This window comes from Myotis myotis, unplaced genomic scaffold (assembly GCF_014108235.1).
Source record: "Myotis myotis isolate mMyoMyo1 unplaced genomic scaffold, mMyoMyo1.p scaffold_m19_p_22, whole genome shotgun sequence".
Taxonomy (NCBI): Eukaryota; Metazoa; Chordata; class Mammalia; order Chiroptera; family Vespertilionidae; genus Myotis; species Myotis myotis.
The window spans coordinates 1,227,575-1,241,161 of NW_023416327.1; the positions used below are offsets into that span (position 1 = coordinate 1,227,575).

Below are 13,587 nucleotides of genomic sequence, written 5' to 3' on the forward strand. Positions count from 1 at the left end.
CAGCTGCCCGGAGCCGGCTGTTGGGAGAGGGGCTGGCAGGCTGAGGGCTCCCCCCTCCCCAGCGCTCAGCTGAGGTAACAGTCTGCCCATGAATCACATTTGCAAACACCCCAGTGAGCGGAGAGAAGCGATAATTAAATACTTGCCTCCTGCGACCCAGGCCCCTGGAATGCAGCGCACGTCCGGTTAAGATGATGGATTTTCACGTTATGTTATCACGGCGCTAATACAACCCCATCCAGGGCCAGAAACCGTCCTCACCCGCCCAGGGGGAGAGGGGAGCTCGGTGCGGGGGAAGCCGCGCGCCCCAGCCCTCCTCACCCTCCAGGCCCTCAGGTTGGGGCTCACCCAGCTGCCTCGCTATGGGGGAGGGGGCTCCCCTGGACATCTGGGAGGCAGAGCAGCTGTCTGCCTGTGGCCACGAGGCCCCACGCCCCACATCCATCAACCTCGATTAGGGAGGCTGCAGGGAGCCCAGCCGCCGGGGGCTGCTCTTGTGCAAAAGGCCATTCATCTGCCGCGGTGACGGCGCCCTGACCGGCGGGCATTGTGCCGGCCGCACGCGCCACGCAAGGGACCGCGCTGAGAGGTGATTGATCAGGCACCGCCGATGGGGTCCCTCTCTTCACGGACTCTCAGAGGCGCCAGGTGGCATCCTGAGCGGGCGATCGATCCATGAGAGGCAGCTGCCCCCCCTGCGGCCACCTCCGGGCGGCAGGTGGACGGGCCACGTGGGGCCGGCAGGAGGCCGGTCACATGCTCTGCGCCATGAGCAGAGGACGGGCCTTCCCGGGCTGTCGGCCATCAATCCAGCGGCTCCTTCTGCACCGAGAGGGAGCGGGAGCGGCTGCCGCAGCCCTGTTCTCTGATGAATGACGGCCGCCGTCCCCCAGCCCTGCGCCCCGGGATCCCGGCGCGCGTGTAAATCAGACTAATGAAAGCCCAGGCTGTCGTTTGCAAGAGCAGGCGTGCGTGCCGGAAACCTCCGTGCAGTGCCCGCGAGGTGCCCGGGCCTGGGCTGAGTTCTGGGGGCGCAGACGCAAATCGGGGGTGGCCTCAATAAGGAGGGCCACGGGCCCGAGGGGGAAGAGGCGGTGGCCAGGCAGCCTCGCGGGAGGAACCCGCTCCACCACCTCCTAGCTGTGTGGCCTTGGGCCAGTGTCTCAGCCTCTCTGAGTTAACAGGTCCCTTTCACAGGACGCTTGTAACAAGTAAATGACAGCCCCGGCTGGTGTGGCTAAGTCGATAGAGCGTCGGCCTGCAGACTGAAGGGTCCCGGGTTCGATTCCTGGTCAGGGCACAGGCCCGGGTGGTGGGCTCGATCCCCAGCAGGGGGCGTGCAGGAGGCAGCCAGTCCATGGTTCTCTCTCATGGATGTTTCTCTCTCTCTCCCTCTTCCTTCCTCTCTGAAATCAATAAAAAATGTGTGTTTTTTAAAAGAATAAAGATCTCACCGAGACTGGTTTGGCTCAGTGGATAGAGCGTCGGCCTGTGGACTGAGAGGTCCCGGGTTCGATTCCGGTCAAGGGCATGTACTTGGGTTGCGTGCACATCCCCAGTGGGAGACGTGCAGGAGGCAGCTGATCGATGTTTCTCTCTCATCGATGTTTCTAACTCTCTATCTCTCTCCCTTCTTCTCTGTGAAAAATCAATAAAAATATATTTAAAAAAAAAAAAAAAAAAAAAAGATCTGGGGCCAGACGTGCACCCCCAGCTCTGTCTTAACCAGCGAGCTGTGCCCTTATCTGTGATGAGTATCGCTCCCAGGGGGGAGGTAAAGGATGAACAGACAGACGGATGGATGGATGGATGGAAGGATGGAAGGATGGACGGACAGGTGGATGGACGGACCTGGAGTAGTCAGAGCTCAGTACATGTCGGCTACATGTATTTCTCTGGTGGGGTCCCTGCCCCCAGGGCCCCCCCGACTCCCCCTCCACTGCATCTTCCACTCCATTAACCTCATGAAGCACCCCCCCAGGGCAGGTACACCCCCCCAAGTCTTTCCCGGAACCGGCACTTCTTTGTCCTGCTCTGCTGACTCCCAGAGTCCCCGCGCAGCGGCCCCAGCCCCCATGACTGTGCCCGGGAGACCCCCTCCTGGGCCCCTCTTCAGCGCCCCCGGCTTTGGGGACTGAACTCTGACCCCCATTCTTCCAGCCTGAATTCAGCCTGCCGGAGGGCACGGGGCCAGGCCAGAGGCCCTGGGAGGCTGGGGCCCTGGCGTGCCTCCAGGCGGAAGCAGCAAACCTCAGCAGAAATGTCCCGACGATGGGGGGACAACGGGAAGCAGGTTGGTGGCCCGGGAGGAGCCGGCTACAAGGGGTCTGGGACGCCAAGGCGGGAGCTGCCTGCGGAGAACAAAGGGGCCTTGGAAAGAAGGCCCCGAAGGCCCCGGCCCGCTCCCCCGTCTCAAATCCACACCCGGGGGGGGGGGGGGGGGGGGGGGGGCGGGGCACCAGGAATTGGCTGCAACTGCAGCCTGCGGACACCCCGATGCTGGCCTGGGCTCTGGGCTCCCCGGATGCTAAGGTGGACCACCTGATGCCGGGGGGTTGGGGGGAAGCCCTTTGCAGAGAGGTGTCCCAGGGGCTCTGCTGGCTCCTGTCCAGGAGGCCCTGCCCCTTCTCTGCCTGTGGAGAGCCCAGCCACCTGCAGAGCCCTGCGTGAGCTCAGGGCCACCTTCTCCGGGAAGGTCCGACACCCCAGAAGTGAGGTGCCCTCCCCGCCCCCATTCATAGCACTGACACAGCGCCCCACACTTGACCTGGTGCAGCCGGGGCGGCCCGCCAGGTCCCAGCCATGGCCCTTCACCGCTGACCCCCAAGCCTGGCCTGGAGAGCTCCTTCCAGAAACACCGTGCGAGTCAGGGAATCCACTCATGGATCTGATGTGCCAGGCGTCTTTTTTAAAAATATTGATCGCCCGAATCGGTGTGGCTCAGTAGATAGAGTGTCGGCCTGCGGACTGAAAGGTCCCAGGTTCGATTCCGGTCAAGGGCATGTACCTTGGTTGCGGGCACATCCCCAGTGGGAGGTGTGCAGGAGGCAGCTGATCGATGTTTCTCTCTCATCGATGTTTCTGACTCTCTATCCCTCTCCCTCTGTAAAAAATCAATAAAACATATTTAAATATATATATATGTGTGTGTGTGTGTGTGTGTGTGTGTGTGTATATATTATTGATTTCAGGGAGGAAGGGAGAGGGAGAGAAACATCAGTGATGATAGAGAATCATGGACCGGCTGCCTCCTGCACGCCCCCCACTGGGGATCCAGCCCACAACCCGGGCCTGTGCCCTGACTGGGAATCGAACCGTGACCTCCTGGTTCATGTCGATGCTCAGCCACTGAGCCACGCCGGCCGGGCCAGCCCTGTTTATCTTCTGCTTGGGCCACTGCAGCATACACTTCCTTGGTCTCCAGGCATCCGACCTCGACATCCTTCAATTTGCCCTCCATTCTGGCCACCAGAGGGATCTGGGCACCCGGCACCCTTCAACCTCACAGGATGTCCCGGCCTCAAGCCCTCTCTTTTTATACTAGGGGCCCAGTGCATGAATTCATGCACAGGTGGGGTCCCTCGGCCTGGTTGACGATGGGAGCCAATGGGGGCCATCTCGCCCAGCCCCAATCGGGCTGGCTGGCCAGGGGGAGGGGCCGCGGGAGGGTGGCCGTGGGAGCGCACTGACCACCAGGGGGCAGCTCCTGCTTTCAGCATCTGCTTCCTAGTGGTCAGCGCGTCCCTTGGTTGCTTAGGCTTTTATACATATAGATATAGACGAGTGGTCCGGTGCACGGATGCGTGCACATTGAAAGGAAATTAATTAGAAGAAATATTTTAACGTCGCTATTCGCCCTTTCTCTATAATGTGATTGGCGCCTGCGAGAGCTTTCTGTGTATGGCGCATGAGCAAGCCAACGTTTATTTTTAAATTGCCAGTGACCCTCAGATGTACCGGCCGGTCGGTGGGACGGTTGGATGGACGGTCGGTCAGTCACTTAGCCTTTCATATATATATACTAGACGCCTGGTGCACAAAATTCATGCACAGGTAGGGTCCTTAGGCCTGGCTGGCAATCAGGACCGATCTGTGGGGCGACCGGTGGGGCCATAGTGGGGCCCCCGCCCACTGGCACCCGTCTTGGCGGCCTGGAGCCTGGGGGCAGCTCCTGCCTTGAGCGTCTGCCCCCTGGTGGTCAGTGCGCATCATAGCGACCGGTTGCTCCCCTGTTCAGTCAATTTGCATATTTGGCTTTTCTTATATAGGATATTTTTTTTTAATTTCGGAGAGAAGAAGGGAAGGGGAGAGAGAAACATCCGTGATGATGAGAATCACTGGTCAGCTGCCTCCCGCACGCCCCCTACTGGGGATCGAGCCCGCAACCCCGGGGCATGTGCCCTTGACCCGGAATCGAACCCAGGACCCTGCCGTCCCCAGGCTGAGGCTCTATCCACTGAGCCACACTGACAAGGGCCGCCTCAAGCCCTTTCATTGTCTCCCCACCTACTAAGCCGGCCTCTGTCTCTCGGCCCCCCTGCAGGCACAGCAGGTCCCTGAAGCTTGCAGGGCCAACGTGGGTCCCCGGCAGAAAGCTTGCGAAACACAGCTTCCTGGGCCCCACCCCTGACCCCTGACCCCTGACCCCACGTCTCTAGGGCTGGGCCTGTGGGTCTCCATGTGGAGAGAGCCCGCCCGGGTTGCTGCGATGCCCGGCTTGGATCACAGATGGGCAGCCGGAAACCACCTCCCTTCTCTCACCCAGCCGCTTCGCATGGCCACTGCCCACTGCGCCACCCTGGCCTAGGATGCCCGGCCAGGGCCCCCCTTGCTTCTGCCCCCCCCCACCCCGCCTAACGCGGAAGCCACCGCCACTTGACACAAACACAAACGGGACCAGGGCGCCCTGTGCCCAAGCCTCCCCTTCTCACCAGGCGCCCCCCAAACTCACAGCTCCGTCTCGCCACAGCCTGTCCTTTCCCCGGCCCACAGTCTCGCGGGATGCTGGGTTCGAACACGGGGTACAGGCCCACAATCTCGCGGGATGCTGGGTTCGAACATGGGATGAAGGCCTACAATCTCGCGGGATGTTGGGTTCGAACACGGGGTACAGGCCCACAATCTCGCGGGATGCTGGGTTCGAACATGGGATGAAGGCCTACAATCTCGCGGGATGTTGGGTTCGAACACGGGGTACAGGCCCACAATCTCGCGGGATGCTGGGTTCGAACATGGGATGAAGGCCTACAATCTCGCGGGATGTTGGGTTCGAACACGGGGTACAGGCCCACAATCTCGCGGGATGCTGGGTTCGAACACGGGGTACAGGCCCACAATCTCGCGGGATGTTGGGTTCGAACATGGGGTACAGGCCCACAATCTCATGGGATGCTGGGTTCGAACGGGGTTGGGGGGGGGGCCCAAATCTCGCGGGATGCTGGGTTGAACTCGGGGTAAAGGCCCAAATCTCGCGGGACGCTGGGTTGGCTCCGCTGCGCACAGGAGGGTGCTGACGGGCGGGGTCAGGCTTCCCCTCTCGGCCCCCTTGGTCTCCGCACGCACGTGGAGGATGGGGATGCGGAGTGAGAACCCCGACACCATAGCTCCCAGTCCCTGGCGGGTCCGCTCCTTCATATCATGGATGTTCTCAAGCACACACCGAAGTGGCGAGCATGGCCCAACATGCTTGGCTCAGTGGGTGAACCTTGACCTCTGAACCAAGAGGTCACGGGGTCGGGGCACGTGCTGGGTTGCATGCTCCATCCCCAGTCCGGGGCGCGCAGGAGGCAGCCGGTCCGTGATTCTCTCTCATCTTGGATGTTTCTCTCCCTCTCCCTTCCTCTCTGAAATCAGTTTTTTAAAAACCCATATATTTTGCTATTATTTTTTAATCCTCACCCGAGGACATTTTTTCCATTGATTTTTAGAGAATAAAAGGGAGAGGGAGAGACACATGGATTGGTTGCCCCCCCCCCCTTGCCTTCCCCACACCCCCGACCAGGACGGGGAGCCTGCAACTCAGCCACCTGCCCTTCAGTCCCCAGGCGGAGGAGACCCTTCAGTCCCCAGGCGGAGGCTCTATCCACTGAGCAACACCGGCCAGAGCAATAAAAAAAATATTTATTTTCTTAAGTGGAGAGGATGGTGTAATGCCCCCCCCCCCACGTGCTCACCGCCCAGCTTCCACAATGATCCCTCCGTGCCCCCGTCCTGTCCCATCCAACACCCCAAGAACGGAGCCTGGGGAGCGGCTGGCAGGGCGCCCCTTCTCCCAGGTGCATCTCAGAGCGCTGGTGCCAGGCTCGCACCCTGGAGATCCCGACGCCCGGGGCGGGGCGCAGCGAGGGCGCAGGGGCTGGGGTCTCCGGGCTCACAGGGGCCGCGGGCCAGGGGCGGGGCCGGGGGCGGGGCGCAGGGGGCGGGGTGGGGGCGCTCTCCATAGACTCGGGGCGCGCGCCGGGCGCAGAGCGCAGTCTCCGCCGAGCAGCTCCGAGTCCGCCCGCCGCCGCCGCCGCCGCCGCCGCCACGATGCCCAACTTCGCCGGCACCTGGAAGATGCGAAGCAGCGAGAACTTCGACGAGCTCCTGAAGGCTCTGGGTAAGCGGGCGCGCCTGCTCCCCCGGCGAGGTGCCCCGAGTTCGCAGAGGCTGCGTTTTGGGGACCGACACCCCCCGCAGGAGAGTGTCGCGGAGCTGAGATCCGAGGCGCGGGGAGTGGAGCCCGCGCCCGCGCGCGTCCAGGCTGGGTGTCTGCGGGGCGTCTTCCCCGACGGCTCCACCTTCGCGCCTGTGCCTGGCGCACCCGGGGGAGAGCTGATTCCTGGGGTCCGAGGAGGGTCGGGGGCTTGAAATGTGGGGCCTCGGTGTGGAGCCCCAGGCCCCGCCGCGAATTCGATGCGTCTCCCGGGGACAGCCACTCACTCGCTCGCTCGCTCTCTCTCTGAGTTTCTCCGCTGGAAGATGGAGATGGGGGGAGCGGGGAGGTGCCTGGGAGGCGGGGGGAGGGCTTGCAGGATGCGGAGCGGCCCCCTGCGGAGGCGCCCACCCGCAGGCGGAGGGTGTGGGAGGCGCCCCCGGCCCCGCCACCCCGCCACCCCCAGCCCGCGGCGCGCGCGCTGCCCCGCAGGTGTGAACGCCATGCTGCGGAAGGTGGCCGTGGCCGCCGCGTCCAAGCCGCACGTGGAGATCCGCCAGGACGGGGACCGGTTCTACATCAAGACGTCCACCACCGTGCGCACCACCGAGATCAACTTCAAGGTCGGCGAGGGCTTCGAGGAGGAGACGGTGGACGGACGCAAGTGCAGGGTGAGCTCAGGGCGGGCGGCGCGCACCCCCCACCCGCCCGCCACCCCCGCTTTGCAGCCTGTGGCGCGCGCAGCCCCGCCGGGCGTGTGCACCGGCGATTTGCAGACCTCGGTGCAGCCGGGAGTCCTCGGCTTGGGGAGGGAAAAAGCCCAAAAGCCCTGCCCCTTCGCCTCCGAGCCGGCCCCTTAAGCTGCCTTCCCGGGTGCGGAGAGCCGCGCGCGCGCCGTGTTCCCGCGGGGGTTCCTGCAGCGCGTGGTGCGCGCGCGCGCGCGCGCGGGCGACCCGGGTGCGGGTGGCGGCGCAGGAGCAGGAGGAGGTGGCGGGGCCGCCACGTTTTCTGTCGCAGGTGGATTCGCAGCTCTGGGGTCCCGCCCCCACGTCCCTGTGCCCCTGGAGACGCTCGGGGCCAGTTTGGGCAGGTCTTGGGGGGCCCTTCCCTGCCCCCCGCACCTCTCCCGCACACCTTCTCCGGTTTCTTAAAGGAAAGGTGGAATCGAAAGGGGATTCTGGCTGGGGATGGACGAAGGGCTGGCGCGCGCGCTCTCTCTTTCTCTCTCTCTCTCTCTCTCTCAAGCATCCAGGGCAAGAGTTTAGCATTTCTCTGTCTATCGGCCCAGATGCACGCGGGGGTGGGGAGGGGGGTAAGCCAGGGGGTGCCCCTTCCGGTTGCAGGTGGGCAGGTTTGCATTGGGATGGTCCCCGGAGTACCAGGAGGGTTGTTCATGCCAGTCTTTCCAGGGCCGATGGCCACTTCCTTCAAAAGTGACATTTAAATGCCTTCCTGCCCCTGGTATTTTTTTTTCATTTTTTTATTGCTGTTAATTCAAGGAAAAAAGGTTGCATAAAATCCAACCTGTTCTAGAAATATAAGTGGGCTTTCCAGTACATAACATTTCAAAGGTACCCTTGACCAGAATCGAACCTGGGACCCTTCAGTCTGCAGGCCGACGCTCTATCCACTGAGCCAAGCCAGTCAGGGCCGCCCCTGGTATTTTTGTGGTTTTTTTTTTAAAGAAAAGCTGGTTACATTCCAGAGAGCGAGGCGGTGTTTTCGCCTTCCCTGAGTCTGACGTGCGGGGCGGGATCGCTGGGCACAGGGCTTGGGACCTGGACACCCAGAGGAGACGCGGCCCCAGGAGCTCACCAACCCCCAGGGCAACGCTGGGCCCCTGGAGCTGGCACGGCCTGAAAATGATGGCCAGGCTTGGGGGTGGGGGGTGGGAGCCGCTGTCGCCACTCCGCCTGGAAAAACTGCAGGCAGGGCTCGCCGGGGGGGACCGGACAGTGGCTACCGCCTGAGACGGTCATTCCGATTTAAGCCTGGAGAGTGGGGCTTTGTCCCCCATCCTGCCTGACCTGCCCGTGTGTCAGTTAAAAAAAAAGGCCGGGGTGTCCTGGGTCCCCATCCCCCTGGGCAGCTCTGCTTTGTGCAAATGCAGGGGAGACGGCAGGGGGTCCCCCTCTTTTGCTTCCCACCTCCTGCAGCAGGAGGACCCTTTAAAGCAGTGGTTCTCAACCTTCCTAATGCCGCGACCCTTTAATACAGCTCCTCAAGTTGTGGTGACCCCCAATTTCATTGTGACAAATGGAACACCATGAAAGCATCGTGATTAATCACAAAGACAATCTGTAATTATATATGTGTTTTCTGATGGTCTTAGGCGACCCCTGTGAAAGGGTCGTTCGACCCCCAAAGGGGTCGCGACCCAGAGGTTGAGAACCGCTGCTTAGAGGGCTGTTTTGTTGAATTTTTACTTTTTTTTTTTTTCTGGAGGGAGGTAACCTGGAAAGTGGCCAAGTTTTGTTTTGTTTTTATAATAGATTTTTATTGATGTCAGAGAAAGGGAGAGAGAGAGAGAAACATTCATGATGGGAGAGGATCACGGATCGGCCGCCTCCTGCACGCCCCACGCTGGGGATGGAGCCCGCAAACCTGGGCCTGTACCCTAACCGGGAATCGAACCCTGACCTCCTGGTTCACAGGTCGACGCTCAGCTCACGCCGGCTGAGCACCCCCAAGTTTTTATCCTCAGAGCCAGAGACACCCCGTTTTATCAGACAAGGGCGCCCAGAAACGGAGGGGTTCTCCCCGAATCTGTGCGGGGAGCAGAGCTCCTGCTCTGCCCGCGGATGTGGTCACGAACGTGGTGTCTCAGCCGTCGGAAAATTTTGCAGCTCGGACGTGTGGAGGTTCTCACCTTTAAAACCCGAATCGCCGGGCCCTGGCCGGTGTGGCTCAGTGGATAGAGCGTCGGCCTGTGAACTGAAGGGTCCCGGGTTCGATTCCGGTCAAGGGCACATGCCCGGGTTGCAGGCTCGGTCCCCAGTGGGGGGCGTGCAAGAGGCAGCCGATCAGTGGTTCTCTCTCATCATGGATGTTTCTATCTCTCTTTTCTTCTCCCTTCCTCTCTGAAATCAATAAAAATATATTTAAAAAAACAAAAAATCGCCAGGAAGGGGGTCCATGAACAAAGCATGGCGCGCTCTCAATTTTATTCCTGGAGCTGCCGAGCCTGCCGGAGGCTTTACTGCCTCGGTGCGTGTGTGCGTGTGCGTGTGCGTGTAATAGGTATATAGACACCCCATCAATCGGCAGCCAGCGCCCCTATGTGGACTCGGGTGCCTTGGAGGGGCCGCAGCCCTGCTGACGGGGACCCTGTGTTGCTTGGCTGCTCGGCCGGCCCTGCCCGGCCCCTCGTTGTCTGGGCTCCGGCTGCCACGGTCGGATGTGATGCGTGTCGCCCCTGCCTTTCCCGCCCCTAGAGTTTACCCACCTGGGAGAACGAGAACAAGATCCACTGCACACAGACCCTCCTGGAGGGCGACGGCCCCAAAACCTACTGGACCCGAGAGCTGGCCAACGACGAGCTCATCCTGGTGAGTCCTGGCCCAGATCCCCGGACGGTGCCCTCTTCCCCCCCCCCCCCCCGCGCGCCCGAACACCTCACCGATCGGGGCTCAGAGACACTGTCTGCCCCGGGTTAACACGCGGGCAGACAGCCCAGAGGACGTTGCAGAGCCGTGGGGCCGGGCAGGGGCTGGAGGTGGCTGTGGTCAGCACCCGGCCCGCCCCACCCCTGCGCTGACTCTCAGAGGCTGCCCACCCCCAGCTCCGGAGCCTCTGGCTCCCTGAGGGCCCAGCCTTCACTGTTTCCCCTTCTCACTGCCCGCTTTCCTGCCTGGGAAAGAATTCAGAAATGTATTGGTCAGCGCTGGGCGGGCGGGGTGGGGGGGGTTAGAGACACTTCACATCCATCCCTCTCCCCCACCGGCACTGACAGACCCCTGTGGCCTCGGAGGGCCGGACGTCGGGCTGATGTGGGAAGTGTCTTGGGGTGACACAGCGTGGAGGGTGGGGGGGGCCTCAGAACTGGAGAGCGGGGGCTCTATCCTAAAACTATTCCCATGAAAATGCTTTTTAAAAACATATTTTTATTGATTCCAGAGAGGAAGGGAGAGGGAAGGAGAGAGAGAGAAACATCCATGATGAGAGAGAATCACGGATCGGCTGCCTCCTGCACGCCCCGCACTGGGGATGGAGTCCACAACCCGGGCCTGTGCCCTGACCGGGAATCGAACCTGGGACCCTTCAGTCCGCAAGCTCTATCCACTGAGCCAAACCAGGTCGGGCTATAAACATATTTTATTTTTTAGAAAGAGGAGAGGCCCTAGCTGGTTCGGCTCAGTGGGTAGAGGATCAGCCTTCGGACTGAAGGGTCCCGGGTTCAACTCCGGTAAAGGGCACAGACCTCGGTTGCAGGCTTGATCCCCGGCCCCAGTTGGGGTGTGTGGGAAGCAGCCCATCAATGTGCCTCTCTCACATTCTCTCTCTCTGTCTCTCCCCCTTCCTTCCACTCTCTCTAAAAATCAATGGAAAAATATCCTTGGGTGAGGGTTATCAAAAAATACAAGAGTGTTATTTTTAAAATAATGATAATAAATATATGTTCATTGATGTCAGAGGGGGAAGGAGAGGGAGAGAGAGAGAAACATCCATGATGAGAGAGAATCATGGGTTGCCTGCCTCCTGCACGCCCCCCACTGGGGATGGAGCCCACAACCCCTGGCAGAATCGAACCGTGACCCTCCTGGTTCCCAGGTCGGTGCTCAACCACTGAGCCACACCAGCCAGGCACTTTCCATGTAATTGCAAAACCGAATCCAGGGAGCAGGGATTGCTGGTGTCCGCACGCGCCGGTTCCAGACGCAAAGGAGAACGGCCCGTCACATAACCCTCTACCCTGGCGGCCTCGCTGCCAATACAGGGCTTAAGGGAGGAAAAAAACAACAACAAAAAAACCCCTACTTGGTGCTGAACAAGAGCACGTGGCTTCGGAAATTGAACGTCTGTTTCGCAGCGTTTTTAACGGGGCAGTAAGCGGCCTCATTCGGGACCCGCGGTAACCGTTCCCTTCCCTTCGCAGACCTTCGGCGCCGATGACGTGGTCTGCACGAGGATTTACGTTCGGGAGTGAAGGCGGCCGCCCGCTCCTGCCTCCTGCGTGGACAGCGCGATGCATGTCCCCTCTCCCCGCCCCCCACCCCCATCCGAGGAATGTCATAGGTCTGAGCCGCCGTCCCCTCCCCGTGTCAGCGTTCGGCGGCCCCCTCTCCCCCTGCCCGAGCTGTAGTGGTCCCCCCAGGCCTCCGCCGGGCCTGTCCCTGGCGCTCCATAGTTTGGCATCTGCACGGTTTCATCATCATTAAACTGGTTGCACACATCTCCAGGCGTCTCCTCCTAATTTTTAAAAAATATTTTTACTAGAGGCCTGGTGCACAAATTCGTGCACGGGTGGGGTTCGGCCAACCCGCCTGATCAGGGTGGGAGGGGTCAGTTGGGGGCGGGGCTGGTCAAACTCCTGGTGGATCGAACAATTTGCATATTAGCCTTTTATGATACAGGATTGATTTCAGCGTTGGCCTGTGTGGCTGAGTGGATAGAGCATCAGCCTGCGGACTGAAGGGTCCTGGGTTTGATTCCCGTTAAGGGCATGTACCTCAGTGGCAGGATCCTCCCTGGCCCCGGCCTGGGTCAGGGCGAGTGCAGGAGGCAACCCATCGATGTGTCTCTCTCATCGATGTTTCTCTCTGTCTTTCCCTCTCTCTTCCGCTCTCTCTAAAAACCAATGGGAAAATATCCTCAGGTGAAGATAAAAAACATTTTTTTTAATTGATTTCAGAGAGGAAGGGAGAAAGAAACACCAATGATGAGAGAGAATCACGGATCGGCCGCCTCCTGCACGCCTCCCACTGGGGATGGAGCCCGCCACCTGGGCCTGTGCCCCGACCGGGAATCGAACCGTGACCTCCTGGTTCCTAGGTCCACGCTCAGCCACGGAGCCACGCCGGCCGCACAAGGTGTCTGCCTTCTTTGTACTGTGCCTGGTGTCTGCCCCCAGCCCTCCGCTGGCCTGGGCCTTGCGCTCAGCCTCAGCCGGCTGCCCAGGGCCGTGCCTGGCGCTATAGCCTGAAAGAGGGCAACGAGTAGGAGCCGTGGTCGCTCACGGAGAAACAGCCACTGACCCCACGCCCCCGTGTATGCTGGTGGGAGGAGGCGCGGGGGTGAGGGGACAGCAGGGGGGTCTCTGATGTTGCTTGGAACTGGGGTGTTAAGGGTCCTGACCTCTGACCTCCCACCTTTCAGTCTGTCTATCTGTTGTGCTCACTGGCCAAGCCCACCTGGAGTCTAGAGGCAGGAGAGGTGGGGGGAGGGGGGGAGGGAAGAAGGGGGGGGCAGGGGGGGAAGAGGAGAGGGGGGAGGTGCCGGCCACAGGAGTCACCCCCTAGGACACAGCCAGGCAGAGAACGGGTCCCCACATGCACGTAGACCGAGCAGTTGCCAGCGTTCATTTTTGAAAGATAGGAGATGCGACATAACGATCTGGATTTCTTTTACTTTTAATCAATACGTTTTTATTGATTTCAGAGAGGAAGAGAGAGAGAGGGAGAAGCATCCACGATGAGAGAGAATCACGGACCGGCTGCCTCCTGCACGCCCCCTATTGGGGTCGAGCCCGCAACCTGGGCCTGTGCCCTTGACCGGAATCGAACCCTGACCTCCTCTCCTGGTTCGTAGGTCGACCCCCAACCACTGAGCCATGCCAGCCGGGCTGCCAGATGGCTTCTTGGAGGAAGGAGGCTGGAGGGGGTGCTCTCAGGAGCAGGGGACCCTAGCGTCAGGGGTTCCCTTGAATCCCGTTTCTTCGTCATTTTCCAAAAAGCTACACCTCTCAGGGCACGTGAGTGTCCCAGGGAACCCAGTCCGGGAATCGCTGCTGTCAT

General features: G+C 60.8%; 1 protein-coding gene across 1 annotated transcript; it reads left to right on the forward strand.

The window, feature by feature from the left end:
* The first annotated feature begins 6,472 nt into the window (after positions 1-6,472).
* CRABP1 (cellular retinoic acid binding protein 1) lies at positions 6,473-12,026 on the forward strand. Its single transcript, XM_036355237.1, has 4 exons — positions 6,473-6,598; positions 7,127-7,305; positions 10,069-10,182; positions 11,730-12,026. Exons 1-4 carry the CDS (start codon positions 6,529-6,531, stop codon positions 11,778-11,780), a joined length of 414 nt encoding a protein of 137 aa, XP_036211130.1. The 5' UTR covers positions 6,473-6,528; the 3' UTR covers positions 11,781-12,026.
* Positions 12,027-13,587: the final 1,561 nt, after the last annotated feature.